The sequence below is a fragment of the Carcharhinus amblyrhynchos genome, chromosome 12 (assembly GCF_965287045.1).
Source record: "Carcharhinus amblyrhynchos chromosome 12, sCarAmb.v2.hapA, whole genome shotgun sequence".
Classification (NCBI taxonomy): domain Eukaryota; kingdom Metazoa; phylum Chordata; class Chondrichthyes; order Carcharhiniformes; family Carcharhinidae; genus Carcharhinus; species Carcharhinus amblyrhynchos.
In genome coordinates this window covers 8,813,334-8,839,121 of record NC_137335.1, presented here as the reverse complement: position 1 = coordinate 8,839,121, position 25,788 = coordinate 8,813,334, and the positions used below count along the sequence as shown (strand labels likewise).

Genomic DNA, 25,788 nt, shown 5'->3' with positions numbered 1-25,788 from the left:
CTCTCTCCTTTCCTTCTCTATGAATGGTATGCCTTGTCTGCATAGCACGCAAGAATTAATACTTCTTACTGTATACCAATACATGAGACAATAATAAATCAAATCAAATCCATAGAGCAGATGAAGGCCATTCGGCCCATCGAGCCTACGCCAACACCAACTGGACCCAGGGCCTATCCCCGTCAACCCAAATCCCCCTGAAACTAAGGGCCAATTTTATTTGAGCATGGTCCTAATCCTCCGAACCCACGCATCTTTGGACTGCGGGAGGAAACAAGAGCACCCAGAGGAAACCCACGCAGACATGAGGAGAATGTGCAGGTTCCACAGAGACATTGACCCGAGGCAGGAATTGAACCCGGGTCCCTGGCGCTGTGAGGCAGCAGTGCTAACCACTGTGCCACCCAAAGCCAATGTTCCTATTCATTCGATATTTCCTGATGTTTCTCTCTTTTTATTCAGTTGTTTTGGGTTTGACCGGGGGGGGGATATTTTCTCCAGATACATTGACAAGAAGGCAAAGTCAATCAAGATGCCCTGAGCTGAATTAAATCTCCAAGAATACCTTGAGAAAGCAGCCACGTTGTCCACCAACGTCTGCTGCTCATCTGCGCCTGATCGGTAATAATCGTACACCGCTTTGGGAAGAAATTCTTTTGCGTGTTGTTCAAAGTCGTCAATGCACACTGGCTTGCCAGGCATCCTTCCTGCTTTCACTCGCGGCGGAGGTAAACAGCGTCTGCTGGTAACCGCACCACACTGCACTCTGCCCTCCTACACGGTTAACATTTAACTCTCAGGTCGACAGCACTTGGAGATGGAGTCCGTGCAAATCGTCACTCACCCGAGATTTATGCAGGCCGACCACCTCCCCCGTCAAAAGACAAAAAGAACATAAGTTCATCGTGAGTTTGCAAAAAAAGAACACCCAGATATAGAGGGTGGGCACCTGGAGAATGGCACGGAGTTTGTTGTGTGTGTGGGGGACGATCCTGGGAGGATTGCGAAGGCACAGAGAAATTGGGTGAGTCGGCACAATTTGGGCCTTAAAACCTTTCGCCCACCCCCACCCGATCTCCCATTCTGCTCCTTTTTGAGAGTTAGATTGCTAACCCATTGAAACAAAAAACAGACAGCACAAAGACACACATTTGAAGTGGATTAATCTGCAGGTTTATGGGTGAGAAGACCAATTTAGATAAATCCAACCCTTCGATAATTTCACATTGAGGTGATTCTTGGCACTGGTCCCTGGCGAGCGTGCCAGGATTAAGCTTCCTTTACCAATCAAGTTTATTTTGAATGGTTGCCAGGGAAGTTCCAGATCAGATGAATGTAGAACCCGTCTCTGGGAGGTTTTGGGTTGCTCTAGAGGCCTCTGCCCTGCTTTTCATTTCATTTGTTCACAAACCTTTACAGAATCGTAGAATCCCTACAGTGTAGAAGGAGGCCATTCGGCCCATCGAGTCTGCACTGAGCACAATCCCACTTAGGCTCCATATTTACCACGCTAATACCCCTGACACTAAGGGGCAATTTGGCATGGCCAATCAATTTAACCCGCACATCTTGGAACTGTGGGAAGAAACCAGAGCACCTGGTGGAAACCCACACAGACATGGGGAGAAGGTGCAACTCCACACAGACAGAGAAGTGAACCTGGGTCCCTGGCACTCTGAGGCTGCAATGCTAACCACTGTGCCATCGTACCACGATATCTTCATACAAATTGCTCTAGCCACTATTTCATCAAAGCTCTAAGCCACTTGCATTGAACAAATTGTCTCAAGTTAAATTAGCATGAGAAAAATCATGCATTCGTTGTTAGAGTATGACAGTGGCACAGTGGTTAGCACTGCTGCCTCAAGGCACCAGGGACCCGGGTTCGATTCCCGGCTTGGGTCATTGTGCGGAGTCTGCGCATTCTCCCCGTGTCTGCATGGGTTTCCCCCAGGTGCTCCAGTTTCCTCCCACAGTCTGAAAGACATGCTAGTTAGATGCATTGCTAAATTCTTCCTCAATATACCAGAACAAGTGCTCAGAGTGTGGCAATAGCGGATTTTCAAAGTAACTTCATTACAGTGTTAATGTAAGCCTGCCTGAGACACTAATAAATAAATAATAAAAACAGAAATTTCTGGCCAATTCTTAAAAAAATCTCCAGAAAACAACAGACATTTGCAAGTTTACTTGGACCATTGGAATCAAAATGCAATTATTTCCACTGCCTCGAAAAAGCAGACTGCATAATTAAGGATCCCACACACCCCGGACATTCTCTCTTCCACCTTCTTCTATCGGGAAAAAGATACAAAAGTCTGAGGTCACGTACCAACCGACTCAAGAACAGCTTCTTCCCTGCTGCTGTCAGACTTTTGAATGGACCTACCTCACATTAAGTTGATCTCTCTCTACACCCCAGCTACGACTGTAACACTACATCCAGCACCCTCTTCTTTCCCTCTCTACGAATGGTATTCCTTGTCTGTATAGCGCACAAAAAACACTTTTAACTGTACACTAATACATATGACAATAATAAATCAGACCATAAGACATAGGAGCAGAATTAGGCCACTCAGCCCATCAAATCTGCTCCGCCATTCAATCATGGCTGATATTTTTCTCATCCCCATAACCCCTGATCCCCTTATTAATCAAGAACCTATCTATCTCTGTCTTAAAGACACTCAGTGACCTGGCCTCCACAGCCTTCTGCGGCAAAGAGTTCCACAGATTCACCCACTCTCTGACTGAAGAAATTCTTTCTCAAATCAAATCAAATATATCTGTTCCTTCGATATTTCCTGATGTTTGTCTCTTTAGTTTCAGGTTTGACAGGGGGATATTTTTTCCAGATATATCGACAAGAAGGCAAAGTGAATCAAGATGCCCTGAGCTAAATGATGTGGAGATGCTGGTGTTGGACTGGGGTAAACACAGTTGGAAGTCTCACAACACCAGGTTAAAGTCCAACAGGTTTATTTGGTAGCACAAGCCACTAGCTTTCGGAGCACTGCTCCTTTATCAGGTAAGTGGGAATTCTGTTCACAAACAGGGCATATAAAAACACAAACTCAATTTAAAAAATTATGACAATAATATGCCCTATTTGTGAATAGAACTCCCACTTACCTGACGAAGGAACAGCGCTCCAAAAGCTAGTGGCTTTTGCAACCAAATAAACCTGTTGGACTTTAACCTGGTGTTGAGAGACTTCTTATTAAATTAAAGCTCCAAGAGAAAGCAGCCACATTGATGGACAATGTCTGCTGCTCATCTGCCCCTGATCGGTAATAATCGTACACCGCTTTGGGAAGAATATCTCTCGCGTGTTGTTCAAAGTCGTCAATGCACACCAGTTTGCCAGGCAACCTTCCTGCTTTCGCTCGTGGCAGAGGTAACCGCAGCACACCGCACTCTGCCCTCCCACACACTTAACATTTAACTCTCAGGTTGACAGCACTTGGAGATGGAGTCTGTGCAAATCGTCACTCACCCGAGATCTACGCAGGCCGACTACCTCCTCCCCTCAAAAGAAAAAAAAGAACATAAGTTCATCATGAGTTTGCAAAAAAAAACCCCAAATTCTAGAGAGTGGGCACCTGGAGAATATCACGGAGTTTGTTGTGTGTGTGGGGGACGATCCTGGAAGGATTGCGAAGGCACAGAGAAATTGGGTGAGTCAGCACAATTTGGGCCTTAAAACCTTTCGCAACACCCCACCACCCCCCCCGATCTCCCATTCTGCTCCTTTTTGAGAGTTAGATTGCTAACCCATTGAAACAAAAACAGACAGCACAAGGACACACATTTGAAGTGGATTAATCTGCAGGTTTATGGGTGAGAAGACCAATTTAGATAAATCCAACCCTTCAATAATTTCACATTGAGGTGATTCTTGGCACTGGTCCTTGGCGAGCATGCCAGGATTAAGCTTCTCTTACCAATCAAGTTTATTTTGAATGATTGCCAGGGAAGTTCCAGATCAGATGAATGTAGAACCCGTCTCTGGGAGGTTTTGGGTTGCTCCGGAGGCCTCTTTCCTGCTTTTCATTTCATTTGTTAACAAACCTTCATACAATCCCAACAGTGCAGAAGGAGGCCATTTAGCCCATCGAGTCTGCACCGACCACAATCCCACCCAGGCTCTATCCCCGCAACGCCTCGTATTTACCCTACTAATCCCCGTAACACAAAGGGGCAATTTAGCATGGCCAATCAACCTAACCCGCATATCTTTGGACTGTGGGAGGAAACTGGAGCCCCCTGGAGGAAACCCATGTAGACACAGGGAGAAGGTGCAAACTCCACACAGGCAGTGACCTAAGCTGGGAATCGAACCCGGTTCCCTGGCACTGTGAGGCAGCAGTGCTAACCACTGTGCCATCAGAGCATCCATCCTGTGATAGGTTTTACAGTGTTTGAATTGTCAACATCACCTTCAATAAACGGCATTGTCCCATAAATTACGAAGGGCAGTATGGGCGGTTAGCACTGTTGCCATAGTGGGGGTTGCCTCCTGGTGCTCTGGTTCCTCCCACGGTCCAAAGACATGCTGGTTAGGTACACTGAGGGAGAATTTCGCACAGCCAGTGTACCCGAACAGGCAGCGGAGTGTTGCAACTCATGGGTTTTCACAGTAACTTCATTGCAGTGTTAATGTAAGCCTACTTGTGACACTAATAAACAAGCTTTAAAAAAACCTTGGACATTTATGAGGCTATTTCACCATTTCCAGTTGCAGAAAGGATCAATAACCAGAGCGCAACAGGTTTAAAGGTAATTTGCCAAATAACCAGAGGTGAGAGCAGGGCATATTTTTAAAACACACTGTGTTCCTGTGACTTGGAGTGTGCGCTAGAAAAGGTGGTGGAAGCAGACCCGATGCTAACTTTCAAAAGGCCATTGGGTAAAGTGTTGGAAGGAGAAAGTTTTGGATTATGCGACCAACCAGATAGATCCTTTCAAAAGCCAACCCAGTAAAATAGCCTCCTTCAGTGCTGTATCATTCCACAGTGTGCACAAATGCAAATAAAACACATGACACTGACTGTTTCAATTACAACTTCCACAGAAGCCTACAAAGTTTGGGGGTAGCGGGTCGCAGAGCAGTTGTGCTAACGGCTGTGCCACCGTGCCAGGTGCTGGGTTGGCGTGACAAGTGGCAGGGATGGGTCATATTTGCAGGTTGAGCGAAGGTGTCCCACAGTCACCCCCAGTCCGCGTTTGGTCTCCCCAATGTAGAAACCATATCGGGACCAGTGAATGCAATAGCCGTTTAACTTTCCCTGCGTTGCGAGACTAAAAGGAATCAGTTTCACTTAGCTTCCAAGGTGAATTTTCTTCCCGATTATTTAATAGATCACTCACCTTACCGTCCTGGAAGGGTGACAACCATCCAGGATTGGCCTGGAGTCTCCTGGAAATTGATGATTTATCCCACGGAAATTGTTGGGTGCAACCCTCTTCAAACAACTTTGGGACAATAGATGGTCTTTTCTTCTGAGCATTTCCAGAGCAGAGAAGACTGATGGGGCAGCCTGACTGAGGTGTCCAAGATTAGGAGGGGCTTGGTTAGGGAGCAACTGTTCCCCTTAGTTGAAGGGTCAGTTACGAGGGTTCACAAGTCAAAAGTGAGGTGTGGGAGGTTTAGGAGGGATTTGAGGAAATTTTTTTTAAAACCAGAGGGTGGTGAGGGTCTGGAATGCGCTGCCTGGGAGAGTGGTAGAGGCAGGATGCCTCACAACCTTTAAAAAAGTACCTGGATGAGTACTTGACACACATTCCAAGGCCACGGGCCAAGTGCTGGTGAGCAGGATTAGGTGAGCATTGGCAAAGGGTCATCTGGACTCGAAACGTCAGCTCTTTTCTCCTCTTACAGATACTGCCAGACCTGCATTAAATTTCCGGCATTTTCTCTTTTGCTCCCAAGATAAAAGCCTGTTCCGGGAATTGCTAGCTCTGGAAATAGACGGAAGACTAAGTGTACCACCAGGTGTGGGAAAGAGTTGGAATTCAAGGAGGAGTCAAACCAAAAGGTAGAAAAGGCATGCATTTATTGCATTGTCCGTTAACAAATCGATAGCTTTATAAACACTTGCATTGTAAAAATTGTGTTTTCCTGTTCCATCCTTCTCCTCTCCCTGACTCCCCCCAAAAAAAAACAGACATACGTCGCTGCCCCATCACATTCCTTCTGACAAGCTAATTACTGAGTGTAAAACGGAGATGGGAAGACTGCGTAATTAACACTTTAGCCCACGCCACATCCATTATGCCTGACTTGGCAACCCTCTAGAAGCATCGCACTACTTTGAGCTTCAAGCATATTCATCAGTTAACAACGGGAGGGGGAAAATATCTTCTCAGAATTAAAAAGGCCAATTTGATGGACAAGTCCAGAAGCGGCGAATCGTAAAAATACGGGGGTGGGGGGGGGGGGGGTATCCCATTGTGGTCACAGTGTAGAGATGCACGTGAGTCTTCACAAACCTCCACACCTTCAACTTGTAAACAAAGCCAGCCTAACTCTGAGCAAAAATATAAACCAAACCAATAAATACAAAATAAAGCAAGTACTTCTGCATTCATTTTACAAAAAAAAAATACATCTCCAATGTCATTCGCATAAAATACAAAAGGTCAAATTTTAAAATACAGCCTTCCATATCCCCGTAAAAATACAGAAAAGAAATATTCTTTACAAAAATAGTGCAAAAATCCCGCACTCCAGGTCCAATTTTCTAAATGAGGATACTGAACGGTTATGTACAAGTGGCAAAAGATTTTTGCGTTAAATCGGTCAGAAATACATCTGCCTTTACAGCCATGCAGAAAAATTGTCAACATATTGCTCGTTATATTTAAAAGTGAACGGTTTCAGAACAGTAATTACATATGAAGACTCGAGAACAACCACTACCTGTTCCTGAAGATGTGGAGAGGGCAGCGTTGGACCGGGGTGGGCACAGTTAGTCATCTCACAACACCAGGTTAAAGTCCAACAGGTTTATTTGGTAGCACGAGCTTTTGGAGCGTTGCCCCTTCATCAGGTGAGTGGTAACACGAGCTTCTGGAGCGTTGCCCCTTCTTGTAGATCTTATAGAGACATACAAGATAATGAAGGGGCTAGACAGGGTAGTGGCAGAGAGATTCTTTCCACTTAGAAAGGAAACAAGAACTAGAGGGCACAGCCTCAAAGTAAGAGGGGGTCAATTTAGAACAGAGTTGAGGAGGAACTTCTTCTCTCAAAGGGTGGTGAATCTGGAATTCTCTGCCCATTGAAGCAGTGGAGGCTACCCCGTTAAATGTGTTTAAGTCACAGGTAGATAAGATTTCTGACCAATAAGGGAATTAAGGGTTATGGGGAGCAGGCGGGTAAGTGGAACTGAACCACTATCAGATGAGCCATGATCTTATTGAATGGCGGGGCAGGCTCGAGGGGCCAGTTGGCCTACTCCTGCTCCTATTTCTTACGTTCATCAGGTGAGTGACGAAGGGGCAATGCCTCGAAAGCTCGTGCTACCAAATAAACCTGTTGGAACATCAACTTGGTGTTGTGAGACTACTTACTGTTCCTCAAGAGTTATACGTCCCTCCTCCACACGCTCAAAATAATCTTCTCAACTTCCAAGTTCCAGCGGTAAGCTTTATACCGCAGTGCACTACTAATTTAAAACTCTCTTTTTTTAATCAAAACAAAAGTAGCTGAAATCAAGAACATTCAGTCTTGGGGAACTGAATCCCAACAAGGTTAAAGCCACAGTGAATCCCTGAAGAGGTTTAAGAGCTGAATGAAGTTGGGGGGGGGGTCACACTTGTGTCGAGGCGAGATAAAATAAACCCAGGTTAATTCTTGCACACGCGACGATTGCCAAAGAACAGCACATTATGGGACATTGACGTGTTTGGCTGAATTCTAGGTAGACCGCGCTGGTTTCTTGACGCAAATCGGTGCAGCCACAGGGGGTCAGCAATATTATCATACAAGTGTCGCGGGGGAGCTCAGATCACGTTCCTTCTCCCACTATTTTAAGGCAAGGCAGTGACCCTCTTTGTTAAGAGTGGTGGGTGGGTGGGTGGGGGGGACCAGATCCAAATGCTTTCATATCAGCAACCAGTCATCAAATCCTACCCTACCCTCAGCTGCAGCTCAAAGGCGACCGTCGGAATCTTTCCATCCCACTGCTGCAGCGGGATGGGAAAATCCCGCCGGCCTGAACCGTGGCAAGATTCCGGCCTGGAAGTTACAATCATTCTACTGCCTTGACTCAGGTGACCGCAAGTCCCACCGTCTCGGGTTGATTTAGCGCGCGTACCCGACGCGGGATCCTCCGGTCTCGCACGCCCTGCTACCAGTGAGAACGGGAGAATTTGGTGCCCAGCCGAATCCCGGCCGTGGACGAGGCTGGAAAATCCTGCCCCCCCCCCCCCCCCAGCCCCCAAAATGCAGTGTACGCTCGGGGCGTAGAGTTACGCTACCGGAAGCTGAGAGCTGCGTAAAGTGGAATTCCTATTAAAACATGCGCCTGGAGAGGGTGCACAGAATGGTCAGGGCTGATATCTGTCAGTGTAAAAGGTCACGCTATTTGTTTTAACGTTAACGTCTGCTCAGTGAAATCTGTTCAGCGGCTTTCGTGGTGCACTGCTTATTTTTTTTTATATAAAAAGTACAAAAATGTGGAACATTCATTAACCTATAAAAAGCATTTCAAAAGGCTACAGGCAGAACCTGCGTATTGTCGTCATTTCATCAAGATTGTCATTCTCAATTCCACAACCAGGAAGAGGAAAGGAAATAATCCAAACAAACCAAGTTTCCGAGTTCAAAAAAAAGGTGGGGACGGGAAGTCCACAGAAGCACAATTCTTTGGTCCAAGTCCTGCTCGCTTCGGGCCCTCAGCAGTCTCCGGCCACCGTCCGTTTCCTCAGGCCCCCGTCCGACGCCTCGGTGTCCGACACCTGCTGGTCCTCCTCGAAGGCGGACCCCTCCTCCTCCTCCTCCTCCGAGGCCTTGCTGCTCGGGCTGTTCTGCTCGTCCTCGGCTCCCGACCCGCGCACCTCCCAGTCTGGAGCGTCCTGCTCCCTCTTCTCCAGCTCCTCCGAGTCCTCGTCCTCCCCTCCGATTATCTCTGTCGGGGGAGAAGGGAGGAGGGGGTTGAAGGTGCCCCCGGAGACACGGTCAGCTTATTTAATAATTAAATTCGCGGGGCGAGTGCGTCGCGGGCTGGGCCAGCATTTATTGTCTGAGTGCCCTCCATTTCCAGAGGGCAGGGGAAGGACTTCTCAGACTTTTGAATGGACCTACCTCACACTAAGCTGATCTTCCTCTACACCCTAGCTATATCACTGCAACGCTACATTCTGCACTCTCTCCTTTCCTTCTGTGAACCGGGGTGGCACAGTGATTAGCACTGCTGCCTCACAGTGCCAAGGACCTGGGTTCAATTCCCGGCTTGGGTCACTGTGTGCGTGTCTGCACATTCTCCCCATGGCTGTGTGGGTTTCCTCCGGGTGCTCCCATTTCCTCCCACACCCCAAAGACGTGCGGGTTAGGTTGACTGGACAAGCTCAATTGAGCCTTGCGTCAGGGGAACGAGCTGGGTAAATGAGGGTTACGAGCATGGGGCCCAGATGGGATTGTGGTTGGTAAAGATGCGATGGGCCAAATGGCCTCCTCCTGTACTGTACGGATTCTATGACTCCCTGAGCTTTGTCTATATAGTGCCCATTCCAGTCACGATGCGGAGATGCCAGCGTTGGACTGGGGGGTGGGCACAGTAAGAAGCCTCACAACACCAGGTTAAAGTCCGACAGGTTTATCTGGAATCACGAGCTTTCGGAGCTCTGCTCCTTCGTCAGGTGAGTGCAAACTGTCGGGTAATCATCCTTCATCAGGTAACAAAGCAAAATAAATCGGTCGTCAGTCAACCACATTGCTGTGTGGGTCTGGAGTCACATGTAGGCCAGACCAGGTAAGGGTGGCAGATTTCCTTCCCTTAATGGGCATTAGTGAACCAGATGGGTTTTTTTTTTCCTTCGACAATTGACAATAGTTTCACAGTCATCACGTTGACTTTTAATTCTAGATTATTACCGAATTCAAATTTCTGCTGTGGTGGGATTCAAATCCAGGGTCTCCAGATCTGAATCACTGGCCCAGCGACGTTACCGCTTTGCCACTGCCTTCCCCAAAATACTCCAATCGTCAACCCATCTTCCCAATAACCCGAAGCCTCCTGACATCCGCGTGCTATTAATTCACTGAACCCAGCACCAAACCAGTGCTTGTTCCTTTTACTGTAGGTCAGATGGTACAGAGTGAAAATTCTTTATTAAAAACTTTGGCCCCCCCCCCATCTCTCCTCCCTACAGAAAAGGGCCGGACTCCAGCTCAACTCGTTAGTACGCACAATCCGAGGAGGGGTGCGCACTTTATTACACAGCTCCGAACTTCAGAAGGGTTTTCAGGACGGACTCTTGCCCACAGGTTGGCAATGCCAGAGTGTGGAAATAAATCACTAAATAACTCATAGCGCGGCTGTAAAGGATATAAAGCAAGCATCTGTTTCGGCAGGCAAAAATGTCTGGATGGGGAGCAACAAATATCAAAATTGTACACTCATTTCTTTCAAAAGTGGTTGGCACTGCTGCCTCACAGCGCCAGGGACTCAGATTCCATTCCAGCCTTGGGTGTGACGTTTGCACGTTCTCCCTATGTATTTCCTCCGGGCGTTCCGTTTTCCTCCCGTACTCCAAAAACGTGTAGGTTAGGTTGGTTGGCCATGCCCCTCAGTGCCAGGGGGATTAGCAGAGTAAAATACATGGGGTTACGGGGATAGGGCCTGGGTAGGACTGTTGTTGGTGCAGACACGATGGGCCGAATGGCCTCCTTCTGCACTGCAGGGATTCTATATAAAAAAAACCTTCAAGGAAGTTGATAGTCTTCTCCGGTTATTGGGGTAGTGGGATGGACATTAAAACCAGTTGCAATAGCGCATTGGGAATGGGCAGGCAAAGATAGTAAAGTTCTGATTGCAATGCAGCAAGTTCGCACCCCTAGGGTGCTGACACACTTTTAAATACCCTCCCTATATTGATAGGTTGAGGGAAGGATAATATCTGCGATGCAATTCAATCTACCTACGCACAAAGTTCTTTGGTGACCCTTATAATTGCTAAACAGCACATGACCCATGCTTCCAAATGGGATGCAAAACACTGCGGGACAATAATCTGCTGAACTAGTTATGTGTGCTGTACCCTGTGGTGGGCAGTAGAGTGGTCAGCAGTGCTGCCTCACAGCATCAGAGATCCAGGTTCAATTCCAGCCTTGGATGACTGTCTGTGTGGAGTTTGCATGTTCTCCCCATGTCTACGTGGGCTTCCCCCCAGTGCTCCGGTTTCCTCCCACAGTCCAAAGATGTGCGGGTTAGGTGCATTGGCCGCGCTAAATTGCCCCTTAGTGAACCAAGATGTGCAGGTTTGGTGGATCAGCCATGCTAAATTGCCTCTTGGTATCCAAAGATGTGTAGGTTAGGTGGATTGGCCATGCTAAATTGCCTCTTGGTATCCAAAAATGTGCAGGTTAGGGGGATTGGCCATGCTAAGTTGCCTCTAGGTATCCAAAAATGTGCAGGTTAGGTGAATTGGCCATGCTAAATTGCCTCTTGGTATCCAAAAATGTGCAGGTTAGGTGGAATGGCCATGCTAAATTGCCTCTTGGTATCCAAAAATGCGCAGGTTAGGTGAATTGGCCATGCTAAATTGCCTCTTGGTATCCAAAAATGTGCAGGTTAGGTAGATTGGCCATGCTAAATTGCCTCTTGGTATCCAAAAATGCGCAGGTTAGGTGAATTGGCCATGCTAAATTGCCTCTTGGTATCCAAAGATGTGCAGGTTTGGTGGAATGGCCATGCTAAAATGCCGCTTAGTGTGCCAGGGTTAGGGGGATTAAGCAATGTAAATACATGGGGTTACAGGGATAGGATCTGGGTAAAGGTGCTCTGTCAGAGACTTGGCGCAGGCCTGATGGGCTGAATGGCCTCCTTCTGCACTGTAGGGATTCTATGATAAGTTTCTAATGGACACTGCTGCACGTGGAAACAAACCAACGTTCTGAATGGCGCACGCTATCCACCGCACTTACAAAGTTATTGTGCGACAGATAAGGACATGCAAGTTGTGTTAAACTGCTGAGCTTCTTACCTGTTGCCTGGTATTTCTGTTGACGTTTGGGTGGGCAGATACAGTCAGCAGTTAGCACCAGAAGCTGAAAAGATCAGATCAGGATTTGATACAGAGTACAAAACGTAACGAGTGTATTTTACATCCCAACATTAGATGCCCTCTGTGCAAAAGGAGACGGATTTAACAGCTTGGCTATCAATATGAACAATCTAAAGAACTCCCGCTCATCTTTACCAGAGACTAAATGTTGAGTGTAACCTAAAAGATTAGATTTTAAAAATTTGGAAAAGGTCACTCGTTCACATCAATCGAGGCATCGACTACAAAAGCAGGGAAGTCGTGTTGGAGTTGTACAGAACTTTGGTGAGGCCGCAGCTGGAGTACTGTGTACCGTTCTGTTCACCGCATCGCAAGAAGGATGTGAGTGCACGGGAGGGGGTGCAGAGGAGATTCACCAGGATGCTGCCTGGGTTGGAAGTTATGGAGAGAGGTTGGACAGGCATGGGTCGTTTTTCGTTGGAGCAGAGAAGATGAGGGGAGATCTGATCGAGTTGTACCAAGATTTAGAGGGATGTGGGCAAGACTGGATAAGCAGCAGCTTTCGCCTCAGTTGAAGGAAGGGTCAGTCATGAGACGACACAGGTTCAAAAGGTGAGAGGCAGGAGGTTTAGGAGAGATTTGAGGGAAAATTTCTTTACTCAGAGGGTCTGGAATGCGCTGCCTGGGAGGGCGGTGGAGGCAGGATGCCTCGCATCCTTTAAGAAGTATCTGGATGAGGACTTGGCACGCCATAACATCTAGGGCTCTGGGCCAATTGCTGGTAAAGGGGATTAGGTGAGCGGGTCAGATATTTCTAATGTATTGGTGCAGACTCGATGGGCCGAAGGGCCTCGTCGGCACGCAATGTTTCTTTGAAAATATAAATTCGACACAGAAAACTATACCCCAGAGAAGTACGCATGTGAAATCGTTTCATTTGAATTAAACATTTTGTGTGTTATAAAGAGGCATCCCTGCCTCAGAGCCAGGAACTCCAGGTTCCAGGACTTGATGGCCAAGGAAGTTATCTTCATAACACGTTCAAACAGGTTGAAAGTCAACCTGCAAGATTCTTCCCACACACCAAGGCTGGCGTTAAGAGGGGAGAGACTCCTGATCAGCCATGCTGGATGGGGAGTGGTGCCCCTCAAGCCAAAAGCCCCCTGGCAACAGACTAGTGACCTGTTCCAGGAATTACCCACTCTGGAGTCTGAAGTCCACCTCAGAGTGCCACTGGATACAGAACAGGAGAATTCAACAGCAGAATTGATTAGAGTATAGAATCATAGCAATGCTACAATGCAGATGAAGGCCATTCAGCCCATCGAGTCTGCGCCAACAAAAATTCCACCCATAACCCTAGCCTGCTAATCCTCCTGACATTAAGGGACAATTTAGCATGGTCAATCAACCTAACCTGCATACCTTTGGACTGTGGGAAGAAACCAGCGCACTCACAGGGAACCCACGCAGGCATGGGGAGAACGTGCAGTCTCCACACAGACAGTGACCCAAGGCCAGAATTGAACCTGGGTCCCTGGCGCTGTGGGGCAGCAGCGCTAACCATTGTACCACCGTGCAGCTAACCTCAATCAGTTAGCCCCAATCCCTTACACCAAACAGCTGATAAGTAATCTACGAGGTAGCACTGCTGCCTTGCAGCATCAAGAACCCAGCTTTGGTCAGAGAGAGAGAGAGAGAGAGAGAGAGAGTGAGAGTGTGTGTGTGTGTGTGTGTGTGTGTGTGTGCGCAGTTTGCACATTCTCCCCATGTCTGCATGGGTTTCTTCCGGGTCCTCCAGTTTCCTCCCACAGTCCAAAGATGAGCGGGTCAGGTGGACTGGCCGTGCTAAATTGCCCCTTAGTGTCAAGGGGGCTAGCTCGGGTAAACGCATGAGTTATGGGGAAAGGGACTTGGGTGGGATTGTGGTCGGTGCAGGCTTGATGGGCCGAATGGCCCCCTTCCTAAAGGATTCTACGATTCTATATTTGTGGCCTGGTTCAGATTCACACATCAGAAAAAGAGTGCACGGACTTACCAGCCCAAGGAGCAGGCCTGCCAGCAGAGTCGCTACAGCAAAGATTACGTAGGAACCCCAGGCTGGAATGCCCAGTGTATCAGTCAGGTAGCTGTGCATTTGCTGCAAATCAAAGAGAAACATTTTACACGGACAAGTTAATCAGAAATTTACACAAATTCACTCCACCCTAGTATGTAGCAAAGCGACTGACAACGAAACAAAAATTGCACCAAGATGGAAACATATATTAAATATTTAAGATCACCAACTCTGTTCTTTCCAATATCTTTCTGTTGTGCGTAATAGATATAAAACAAGTCTTTAAATTACACCTGCACTTGAAATTCAGCACATCTGCTACGACTCACCAATTTTTAACCATAGAAAGTATCCTTTCCGGTTGTATCACAGCTTGGTTTGGCTTCTGTTCTGTCCAAGACCGCAGGAAACTACAAGGGTCGTGAATGAAGCCCAGTCCATCACTCAAACCAGCCTCCCATCCATTGACTCTGTCCACGCTTCCTGCTGCCTCGGGAAAAGCAGCCAGCATAATTAAGGACCCCACGCACCCCGGACATTCTCTCTTTCACCTTCTTCCATCGGGGAAAAAGATACAAAAGTCTGAGGTCACGTACCAACCGACTCAAGAACAGCTTCTTCCCTGCTGCTGTCAGGCTTCTGAATGGACCTACCTTGCACTAAGTTGATCTTCCTCTAGATCTTAGCTATGACTGTAACACGACATTCTGCACTCTCTCTTTTCCTTCTCTGTGTACAGTGCGCTTTGCCTGCAGAGTGTACAAGTAACAGCACTTTTCACTGTATGCTAATACATGTGACACACCTGTCGAAGGAACAGCGTTTCCGAAAGCTTGTGGGTTTACTATCAAATAAACTGGTTGGACTTAAACTTGGTGTTGTGAGACTTCTTACTGCGTTTACCCCAGTCCAACGCCGGCATCTCTACATCATACTAATACATGTGTCAGTAATAAATCAAATCTAATTCAAAGCCTGTCAATGGATGATTTTCAGACTGGGAGATGGTGATCCCCAAGGATCAGTTGGGGATCTATTTGTCTGATAAACAGGAGAGACAGGTGGCATTGTGATAATGTCGCAGTGGTTAGCAGTGCTCCAGGTTTCCAAGTTCAATTCCAGCCTCGGGTCACTGTGCGTGTGGAGTCTGCACCTTCTCCCCATGTCTGCGTGGGTTTCCTCCAGGTGCTCCCACACTCCAAAGATGTGTAGGTTAGGTGGATTGGCTGTGCTAAATTGCTCCTTAGTGTCCCAAGGTGTGTAGGTTAGGGGGATTAGCCATGCCGAATGTGTGGGGTCACAGGGATAGGGCGGATGTGGTGGCCTGGATAAGATACTGTCAAGAGTCGATGCAGTCGTTGATGGGCCGAATGGTCTCCTTCTGCACTGTGGGGATTCCATGATCTTTATTTAAACCAACCAGACCAGAGGCACATGCCGGAATTTTACTGGCACCAAAATCGGAGCAGGCGAGCCTGGCAGAACAGTATCCTCCATTGGCCTGAGGCGGGATATTACGAGGCAGTAAAACTCCAGCACCAAGACTCTATAGACCAGGGTGAATGGGCCGAATGGTCTCAGTGCTGATTCTACACCCTGTGTGAACGACGGCCTGAACGAAATTTCCAAAGCTTAAAGAAATACTAATTCTGAAGGGGAGACCGCACTCTGAGAACAGCAGGCCGCGTCAAAGGGGGGCCATCAATAACTCTTTTCATACACAAATTAAATCAAAATAGATTTGCCGTTCCTACCTCAGCACTTCCAACAACACGCTCGCTTTCTGAAAATTAAAAATCTACGCTACCCGATCTGTACAAAAGCCAATTAATAATCCCAACTGCGAAGCTTACCAGAAAGTGCGTGTCCAACCTCATCACTTATGACAGAGTACTTACAGGATCTAAACGGCATTGATTTTAATACCGAGTTCGATTGATAAACATTAAATCAATCAACGACTCGTTTTGGAGATAGAACAAAGAATATTTTACCACAGGAACAGGCCCTTCGGCCCTCCAAGCCTGCACCGATCATGCTGCCCGACTGAACTAAAACCCCCGACCCTTCCGGGGACCGTATCCCTTCATTCCCATCCTATTCATGTATTTGTCCAGGTGTCCCTTAAAAGTCACTACCGTATCCGCTTCCACTACCTCCCCCCATCAACGAGTTCCAGGCACCCACCACCCTCTGCATAAAAAAAAATTTGCCTCATACATCTCCTTTAAACCTCACCCCTTCGCACCTTTAACCTACACCCTCGAGGAACTGACTCTTCCGCCCTGGGAAAAAGCTTCTGACTATCCACTCTGCCCGTATCTACAGTCTAAAGATGTGCGGGTTAGGTTGATTGGCCATGCTAAATTGCCCCTTAGTGTCCTGGGATGCGTAGGTTAGCGGGTAAAATATGTGGGGATGTGGGGTTAGGGCCTGGGTGGGATGGTGGTCAGTGCAGATTCGATGGGCTGAATGGCCTCATTCTGTACTGTAGGGTTCTACGATATCCCCTATCATGGAAGAGACTCAGAGAAATGGGATTGCATGTTGCAGCACATCCCTTTGTGGTTTCATCCCAATGCAGCCCACGCCCACAAGGAGTCTGCAATTCACAGAATCCCTGAATCCCTACAGTGCAGGAGGCCATTCGGCCCATCGAGCCTGCACAATCCCACCCAGGCCCTATCCCCATAACCTCATGTATTTATCCTGCTAATTCCCCTGACGCTAAGGGTCAATTTAGCATGGCCAATCAAGCTAACCCACTCATCTCTAGACTGCGGGAGGAAACCGGAGCACCCGGAGGAAACCCACGCAGACACGGGGAGAACGTGCAGACTCCACACAGTCACCCAAGACCAGAATTAGCTTCTGTTTAATTCAAGAAAGTTGTCATATAAAAATTTGAACAATACAATAATGGTTGATTGATAAAAGCTAAATACTGCACGTGCCAGAAATCTGAAATTCGAAATAAAAATGCTGGAAAATCTCGGGAGGTCCGGCAGCATCTGCGGAGAGCGAGAAACAGCGTCAACTCTTCCTCAGAGTGAAAGAGAGTGAGAGCTCTGCCCGCTGCCACAATCACTGACCACCTACTTGGCTTCCATTTCCCTCTTCTGTTCAACACATTAACCATCACGTCTCTCCCTCTCCTTCACTCCAAAGTGTAGCTCTGATTCTCTCTCCACAGATGCTGCTGGGCCTGGTCAGCCTTTCTTTGACTTACACAACATCCTTTCACATACGGGACTGTCTAGACACCGTGGGCTGCACGGTAGCACAGTGGTTAGCACTGCTGCCTCACAGTGCCAGGGACCTGGGTTCAAATCCCAGCTTGGGTCACCGTCTGTTTGGAATCTGCACATTCTCCCCGTGTTTGCATGGGTTTCCTCTGGGTGCTCCGGTTTCCTCCCACAGTCCCAAGATGGGCAGATTTGGTGGATTGGCCATGCTAAATTGCCCCTTAATGTCAGGGGGACTGGCTCGGGTAAATGGAAGAGGTTATGTGGATAACGCCTGGGGTGGGATTGTGGTCAGTGCAGACTCAATGGGCCGAATGGCCTCCTTCTGCACTGTAGAGATTCTAAACCTTATTGTTCTGGGTCTAACTCTTCTTTTCAACCCCTCCCGTCCATGACAGCTACACCAAAATAATCCTCCATCCTGCGCTGGTGAATTCAATTAAAAATAACATTATAAAACACAATTTGCTGAAGCCTTCTCCAGAGGACTTGCTATTTATTCACAGCTACCAATTTCATGCATCGCTTCATCCCAGGGAGATCAACGACTGTGGATTTCACAAACCGCCCGCCAACACAGAACAAAAATAAAAGGGTGAGAAATTCTTCAAGAAAAAAATTCATACTGAGTTAAAATCTCTGGGCACCAGAATACTCAAATACAGATTTCAATCAGCGATTGAAATCTATTACACTCGTGGAAACCAAAAATACTGTGCCAATGTGCGCACTATATCTAACAGCATGAGAACGTCTACAGTGCAGAAAGAGACCATTCAGCCCATCGAGTCTGCACCCATTCTCTGGGAGAGAATATTAAGCAGACCTCGACACACCCCGCCTTATCCCCAAAACCGTGCGCATTTAGCATTACCAATCCACCTAACCTGTACATCTTGGGATACTAAGGGGCAATTTAGCATGGCCACTTCACCAAACTCATCACCTTGGGACACTAAGGGGCAATTCAGCATGGCCAATCTATCTAACCTGCACATCTCTGGACACTAAGGGACAATTCAGCATGGCAAATCCATTTAACCTGCACATCTTTGGACACTAAGGGGCGATTCAGCATGGCAAATCCATTTAACCTGCACATCTTTGGACACTAAGGGGCGATTCAGCATGGCAAATCCATTTAACCCACTTATCTTGGGACACTAGAGGGCAATTTAGCATGGCCATTCCACCTAACCCGCACATCTTTGGACTGTGCAAGGAAACTAGAGCACCCGGAGGAAACCCACGCACACAGGGGGAGAATGCGCAGACTCCAGACAGACAGTATCCCGAGGCTGGCACCAAGCCTGGATCCCTGGCACTCTGAGGCAGCAGGGCTAAACGCTGTACCGCCCCCGTGCCTGAGTGGGTGAATTGCATAACATTTCATCAGCATTGGGTGCAACTTCTTAAGTTCTATTCAGGCACACGGGCTAGGATCTGCGTGCTGCTCCCCTCACAACAAAGCTCGAGACTCGTGACAGGCCCGACAAACAGTTCATTTATTGAAGAAACCATACGATCGCACGCGGAATGGTTTGCCAGAGTTCTGGTGGACACTCACCCTGATCCAGACCGAAAGGCGGAAAAGGCCGGCCATCCCGGACATTCTAAAAAGGAAGGTTGAAAAAGAAAACAAATGAATCGACGCGATTTAACTGACCGCCGTCCACTGTGGGCCGCACTGCAGACAAAAGCTGGTCAACAAGGGCGGCCACAAGGCGAGGACACCAAAATGAGTCGGCAGAGCACAATGGGCTGAACGGCCTGTCCCTCTGCTGCATGGTTCGCATCCAAAATGGACAAGGATGATAGGACGGTGCCCAATAATTGCTTTCCCACCATCTCAAGACTGTTTCTAGCCAATGAAGTATTGAGTGCACTCACTGGTGTAGTGGGGGGGGGGGGGGGGGAGCAGGGCAGCACCAGGGTACACAGCAAGATCCCACAAAGAGCAATCTTGCAATCTTTAATTGGATGGAAGTGCTGCTGGCCTTGGGAAGGTGGAGCTGGACTGTTACCTTAGGGCTCTGCATTCCGTCTAGAAATTGTAGAGTCCTTACAAGGTAGGAGGAGGCCATTTGGCCCATCGTAGAAACTAGAAGCAGGTGTCAGCCATTCAAGCCTGCTCTGCCATTCATCTTGATCATGGCTGATCATCAAATTCAATATCCTGATCCCCCCTTCTTCCCAATATCCCTTGATACCTTTAGCCCCAAGAGCTATATCAAATTTCTTACAGTAAGGTTTATTTATTAGTCACAAGTAAGGCTTACATTAACACAGCAATGAAGTTACTGTGAAAATCCCCTAGTCGCCACACTGTAGCATTCGGGTGCACTAAGGGAGAACTTAGCATGATCAATGCACCCTAACCAGCACGTCTTTCACAATGTGGGCGGAAAGCGGAGCACCTGGAGGACACCCACGCAGACATGGGGAGAATGTGCAAACTCCACACAGACAGTGAGCCAAGCCGAGGCGTGAACCCGGGTCCCTGGCGCTGTGAGGCAGCAGTGCTAACCACAGTGCCACCCAGACATTTTGGCCTCAACTATATTCTGAATATTCAGAATTAGGCCATTCGGCCCATCAGGTCTGCACCGCCTTTCAATCATGGCTGATATTTCTCAACTCCATTCTCTTGCCTTTTCTCCGTAACCTTGGATCCCCTGACCAACCAAGAACCTATCCATTTCTATCTTACACACACTCAATGACCTGGCCTCTACAGTCTTCTGTGGCAATGAAATGTACAGATTTGCCACTGTCTGACTAAAGAAATTCCTCCTCGCCTCGGTTCTAAAAGGTCACCCCTTTACTCTGAGGCTGTGCGCTTGGATCCTAATCTTCAGGGAAGGAAACCTGCCGTTCTTACTGATCTGGCCCACATGAGTCCAGATCCACAGCAATGTGGTAGGCACAGTGGTTAGCGCAAGGAACCCGGATTTGATTCCAACCTTGGGTCACTGTCTGTGCGGAGTTTGGTAGGAATAACAGCAAAATAGTCTTTAAGTGGTAAAAAATTGCAGCATGCTGCTGTGCAGAGGCTTCTTGTGCAAGAATCACAAGGAGTTGGGTTGCCGCTACAGGAGGTAATTAAGGCGGCAAATAGAATTTTGTCCTTCATTGCTTGAGGAATGGAGTTTAAAAACAGCGAGGTTATGTTGCGGCTGTATAAGGTGCTGGTAAGGCCACACGTAGAGTATTGTGTATAGTTTTGGTCCCCTTACTTGAGAAGGATGTACCGACACTGGAGAGGGTGCAGAGGAGATTCACTAGGTTGATTCCAGAGTTGAGAGGGTTGGCTTATGAGGAGAGACTGAGTAGACTGGGACTACATTCATTAGAATTTAGAAAAATGAGGGGCGATCTTACAGAATCATAGAAGACTATGAGGGAATAGACGAGATAGAATTCCCTGCCCAGTGAAGCAGTTGAGGCTACCTCATTGAATGTTCTTAAGGCAAGGATAGATAAATTTTTGAACAGTAAAGGAATTAAGGATTATGGTCAGCGGGTGGGTATGGGGAACTGAGTCCATAAAAAGATGAGCCATGGTCTTACTGAATGGTGGAGCAGGCTCGAGGGGCCAGATGGCCTACTACTGCTCCTAGTTCTTATGTTCATTCTCCATGTGTCTGCGTGGGTTTTCTCTGGACACTCCGGTTTCCTCCCACACTCCAAAGATGTGTGGGTTAGGTTGATTGGCCATGCTAAATTGATCCGGGTGTCAGGAGGACTAGCTGGGGTAAGAACATAAGAACATAAGAACATAAGAAATAGGAGCAGGAGTAGGCCATCTGGCCCTTCGAGCCTGCCCCGCCATTCAATAAGATCATGGCTGATCTGTCGTGGCTCAGTTCCACTTTCCCGCCCTCTCCCCATAACCCTTAATCCCCTCTCTTATCAAAAACCCATCAACCCGCTTCTTAAAAATATTTAGAGGTCCTGGTTGGGATTGTGATCGGTACAAGCTCGATGGGCCCAATGGCCTCCTTATGTGTTGTAGGGATTCTACAACTCTCAAATGCCCTCTGTGATGGAGGGCAGTTAAGGATGGGCAATAAATGCTGGCCCAACCAGCGATACCCACAGCCCATGAGTGAATATTAAAAAAATATTACAATAGACTAGAACGTCCTCGGATTAGTGGACGGAGCAGGCAAGGAAGTCATAACGGCCGACACACACAGGGTTCGGAGATGTTCCTCTGGGAATGATGTGGTATATCCAACTGCTTTGTGTTTAGAACCAGGCTGGACGTCAATACTAATCGAGTCAACCGTTCATTTCTCCCAGAAAGAAATTAAGTTCATTACATGATGGAAGACGGAGATTTCCATCCACTGATCGACTCCACAGCCTTCCACTTCTTCTCCCTGACGAAACTCTCGAAATCTTCCAGCATCCTGGCTCCGTGGTATTTCCGAAAAGCACCGTCTTTGGCGCTGGCAAGGGGGAGATGAAACGTGACAAAGTAAACAGCAGGTTGCAAATTGGCCGCAGCTCAGAAGATTAAAACAATACAAGCAAGCAATTTAAAGTCACGTAGAAAACCACAAATAAAACGCGGGGGAGCTTTCAAAGTACAAGCCTAGGTGATTGCAACATGAAGCTGATGAATAATGTAAGAGGGATCTGGCAACATTAAATGTTACATTTTCCAAGTTATCTGTCTTTCTGTTAAAGGAAGAGGCTGAACAATGTCAGGGCGGGTGAATGAACACAGCCTGTGCCCGGGCATCCTTGTGCCAGCAAATAGTTTGAGATGACAAGACTGCTCGGTCCATAGGACCTGTGGCTTTAGTACGCACCCACACGCACCACCAAAAGGCATGCACGCACAAGCATCTCCGTACACACAACCACAAAACCTACACACCCAATTCCAAACGTAAAAACACACGCACAAGCAAGAGAACCTCCTTTCTAAAGCTGGTCTTGGCAACTCTCAGCTGCTTTACACATGGGCTCCAACACAAGGCCTGGGCTTACCTAACTTCTTTTTTAATTCATTCATGATGTTAAGTTAGTTTTTTGCGAGACTCTTCCTTCCTTGACACAAAGGCAAACACCAACCACTGTCCGATTCAAAAGTTCTTTATTCTTCTTACATACGCAAGTTGGCAAGCCTTTGCTACGTAACTTCCACTCAGTGGCGGGAGTCAGGCAGCAAAGGCACCCCCAATAATTGGTCGGTCCCCCTTTATGTAGTTTTACAATCCTCATGGTCACATGCGGTCTGATGCAATACAGCTAATCACAAGACACCCTTTGTTCTAGTTAGGTTAACTATATCTGAAGTCCTAATATGGTTATATTGAAAGAAAGAGAACTGTTAATGGGCAAGTTCGTTAATCACAGATATCCTAAGCTTGTCATTTTGAAATCAACTCACAGCAGGCTAAAGTTATTCATGCCTTTCATACCCAAACTTCTGGTTTAGCAGGTTTTTGCAAAAGCTTGTAGTTGCATGAGATATTAGCCCCTTAATATCTCAACGGGACAAGGGCGTCACTGACTGGCCTGCATTTATTGCCCAACCCTAGTCGCTCTTGAGCTAAGTTGCTTGCTCGGCCATTTCAGAGGGCAGTTGAGAGTCAACCACATTGCTGTGGCTCTGGAGTCACACGTAGGCCAGGCCAGGTAAGGACGGCAGATTTCCTTCCCTAAAGGATATCAGTGAACCAGACGGGTTTTTCCAACAATCGACAATGGTTTCATGGTCATCAGGAGATTCTTAATTCCAGATATTTTTTATTGAGTTCAAATTCCACCATCTGCTGGGATTCAAACCCCGGTCCCCAGAACATTAGTTGAATTTCTGGATTAATAGTCTAGCAATAATACCACTAGACCATCGCCTCTCCACCTGACAGCACGAGCACAATATATAAATACTGTCAGGCGAGATGCACTGCTGACAACATCTGGAATAATGTTCCCAATTGGTGGATTTTAACTCCAAACTCAATAAACGCTCCCTATTTCATCAGCATGACTTTTACATTTCCCACATTGGTCACCTTCACAACTCCTCAGTGACTGTAATCTTAGAATCCCTACAGTACAGAGGGAGGCCATTCAGCCCATCAAGCCTGCACCGACTCTCCAACAGAGCATCCTACCCAGGCCTTATTCCCATAACTCCATTAATCCCCCTAACCTACAGATCCTGGGAAAGCAAAGGGAAATTTAGCATGGCAAAATCACCAAATCCAAGGAGGGTATTGCCTGGTATGGAGGGCATTAGCTATCAGGAGAGGTTGGAGAAATTTGGCTTGTTCTCACTGGAATGACAGAGGTTGAGAGGCGACCTGATAGAAGTCAACAAAATTATTGAGGGGCATGGACAGAGTGGACAGTCAGAAGCTTTTTCTCGGGGGGGGAAGTGTCAATTACTGGGGGCACAGGTTTAAGGTGCGAGGGGCGAGGTTTAAAGGAGATGTATGAGGCAAGTTTTTTTCCTTTACAGAGGGTGGTGGGTGCCCGGAACTCACTGCCGGGGAAGCAGATACAACAGTGACTTTTAAGGGGCATCCGGACAAACACATGAATATGATGGGAATAGAGGGATATGGTCCCTGGACGGGGAGGGGATTTTAGCTCAGTCAGGCAGCGTGGTCAGTGCAGGTATGGAGGGCCAAAGGGCCTGTTCCTGTATTGTAATTTTCTTGTTCTTTGAATAGTTCTCCAAGAGCGTAAAGCACATAAACAAGCCATTCTGCCCATCTAGTCCATACTGGCTCTTCATACGAGTCTCGCAATTTCTCTTCTTCATTGCACCCTATTTCCCCTTATTCCTTCTGCCCTCGCATTCTTGCCTAACTCCCCTTTAAGTGCACCTATGCTATCTGCCTCAGCCACTCTTTAATGTCAAATCTCCCACATGCCCAGCACTCTGGAGGCTAAAGAAGTTTCTCCCGCGATCCCTACTGGATTGAGTGGTGATCTTTTATTTTTTTGGCCTCGCGGGCTTGGGCACACCCCCACAAGCGCAAACATTTTCACCACGCACCCACACACCTGACTTCATTACCACGGTAGCACAGTGGTTAGCACTGCTGCCTCACAGCACCAGGGACCCGGGTTCGATTCCCACCTTGGGTCACTATCTGTACATTCTCCCCGTGTCTGCATGGGTTTCAAAGAACAAAGAACAAAGAACAACACAGCATGGGAAACAGGCCCTTCGGCCCAACGAGCCCGCGCCGCCGTCCCATTGTCTCAGTGACCTATTCATGATTTTAGTCTACGCCTAATGTGCGAGGATCAGGGACGTCCAATATAGGGACAATTTGTTACCCAATCAATCAGCCTAAAAGCACATCTTTGGGATGTTCCTCCTACAGTCTAAAAGCTCTGCTCATTAGGGCCCCAACTTGTCCCTACCACCTTTTTTTTTAAAACCCTTAAGCTAATCCCAATTGCCCGCATTTGGCCCATATCCCTCTATACCCATGTAACTGTCTAAATGCTTTTTAAAAGACAACATCGTACCCACCTCTACTACTACCTCTGGCAGCTTGTTCTAGACACTCACCACCCTCGTTAGGGTACATTGACCCGAACAGGCGCTGGAATGTGACGACTCGGGGAATTTCACAGTAACTTCATTGCAGTGTTAAATGTAAGCCTTACTCGTGACGAATAATAAATAAAATACCTTAACGACCTCTCACACTCTACGTGACTGTACCTTGGACCACAACTAGCCGGATAATCTGTCCAACCTTCGGCTGAAACAGGCAGGAAGACAAGAGGCTTCAAATTCTTAATCCAGGTTGCTGGGGAACGTGAGGCCAGAGACGCAAAGAGAAAAATTATTTATTCCACCACCCCCCACCCCGTCCAAACGTTTCCCTCAAGCTTCGTATTTTTAGGAAATAATCAACAAATGTTGCGTCACATGTAGATGTTGCTTTTTTTAAAAAAAATCCAATTTTAATTGGCACATTGCACGAACAGGCACAGCAACACACCCGGTACTTACTGGTAAATGGTTGGCAAAGTCGTGACGAAGAAACGGCCGCTCAAACCTAAGGAAAGATTTGGAGAAAAGACAGCAACAGTTTAGCCACAGCATTCCGTCCTCGTGTCGCACTAATCCCGGCAATTAGTCATTGAAATACGGTCTGCAAAAGATGCGAATGTGATGAGGAAAAATTGGTTGTGCAATTGGGGTTTGGAACGTACCGCCTGGACGTGTGGTGGAGGCAGACTCCATCGAGGCATTCAGGACAGCAT

The 25,788-nt window shown here is 47.5% G+C and overlaps 2 protein-coding genes across 2 annotated transcripts in view; both read right to left on the bottom strand.

The window, feature by feature from the left end:
• Positions 1–702, bottom strand: part of hao1 (hydroxyacid oxidase (glycolate oxidase) 1) — a 33,065-nt gene extending 32,363 nt beyond the window's left edge. The window contains exon 1 of the mRNA XM_080199725.1: positions 566–702. Within this exon, the coding sequence (XP_080055851.1) occupies positions 566–702 (137 nt within the window). The remainder of the gene's footprint in view (positions 1–565) is intronic.
• A 7,741-nt stretch (positions 703–8,443) lies between these two features.
• Positions 8,444–25,788, bottom strand: part of tmx4 (thioredoxin-related transmembrane protein 4) — a 49,506-nt gene continuing 32,161 nt past the window's right edge. Inside the window, exons 3-8 of the mRNA XM_080200040.1 lie at positions 25,535–25,580; positions 21,861–21,989; positions 19,103–19,148; positions 14,270–14,371; positions 12,211–12,274; positions 8,444–9,134 (exon numbers count right to left, since the gene is read on the bottom strand). Coding sequence (XP_080056166.1) covers positions 8,902–9,134; positions 12,211–12,274; positions 14,270–14,371; positions 19,103–19,148; positions 21,861–21,989; positions 25,535–25,580 — 620 coding nt within the window. The 3' untranslated portion in view covers positions 8,444–8,901. The remainder of the gene's footprint in view (positions 9,135–12,210; positions 12,275–14,269; positions 14,372–19,102; positions 19,149–21,860; positions 21,990–25,534; positions 25,581–25,788) is intronic.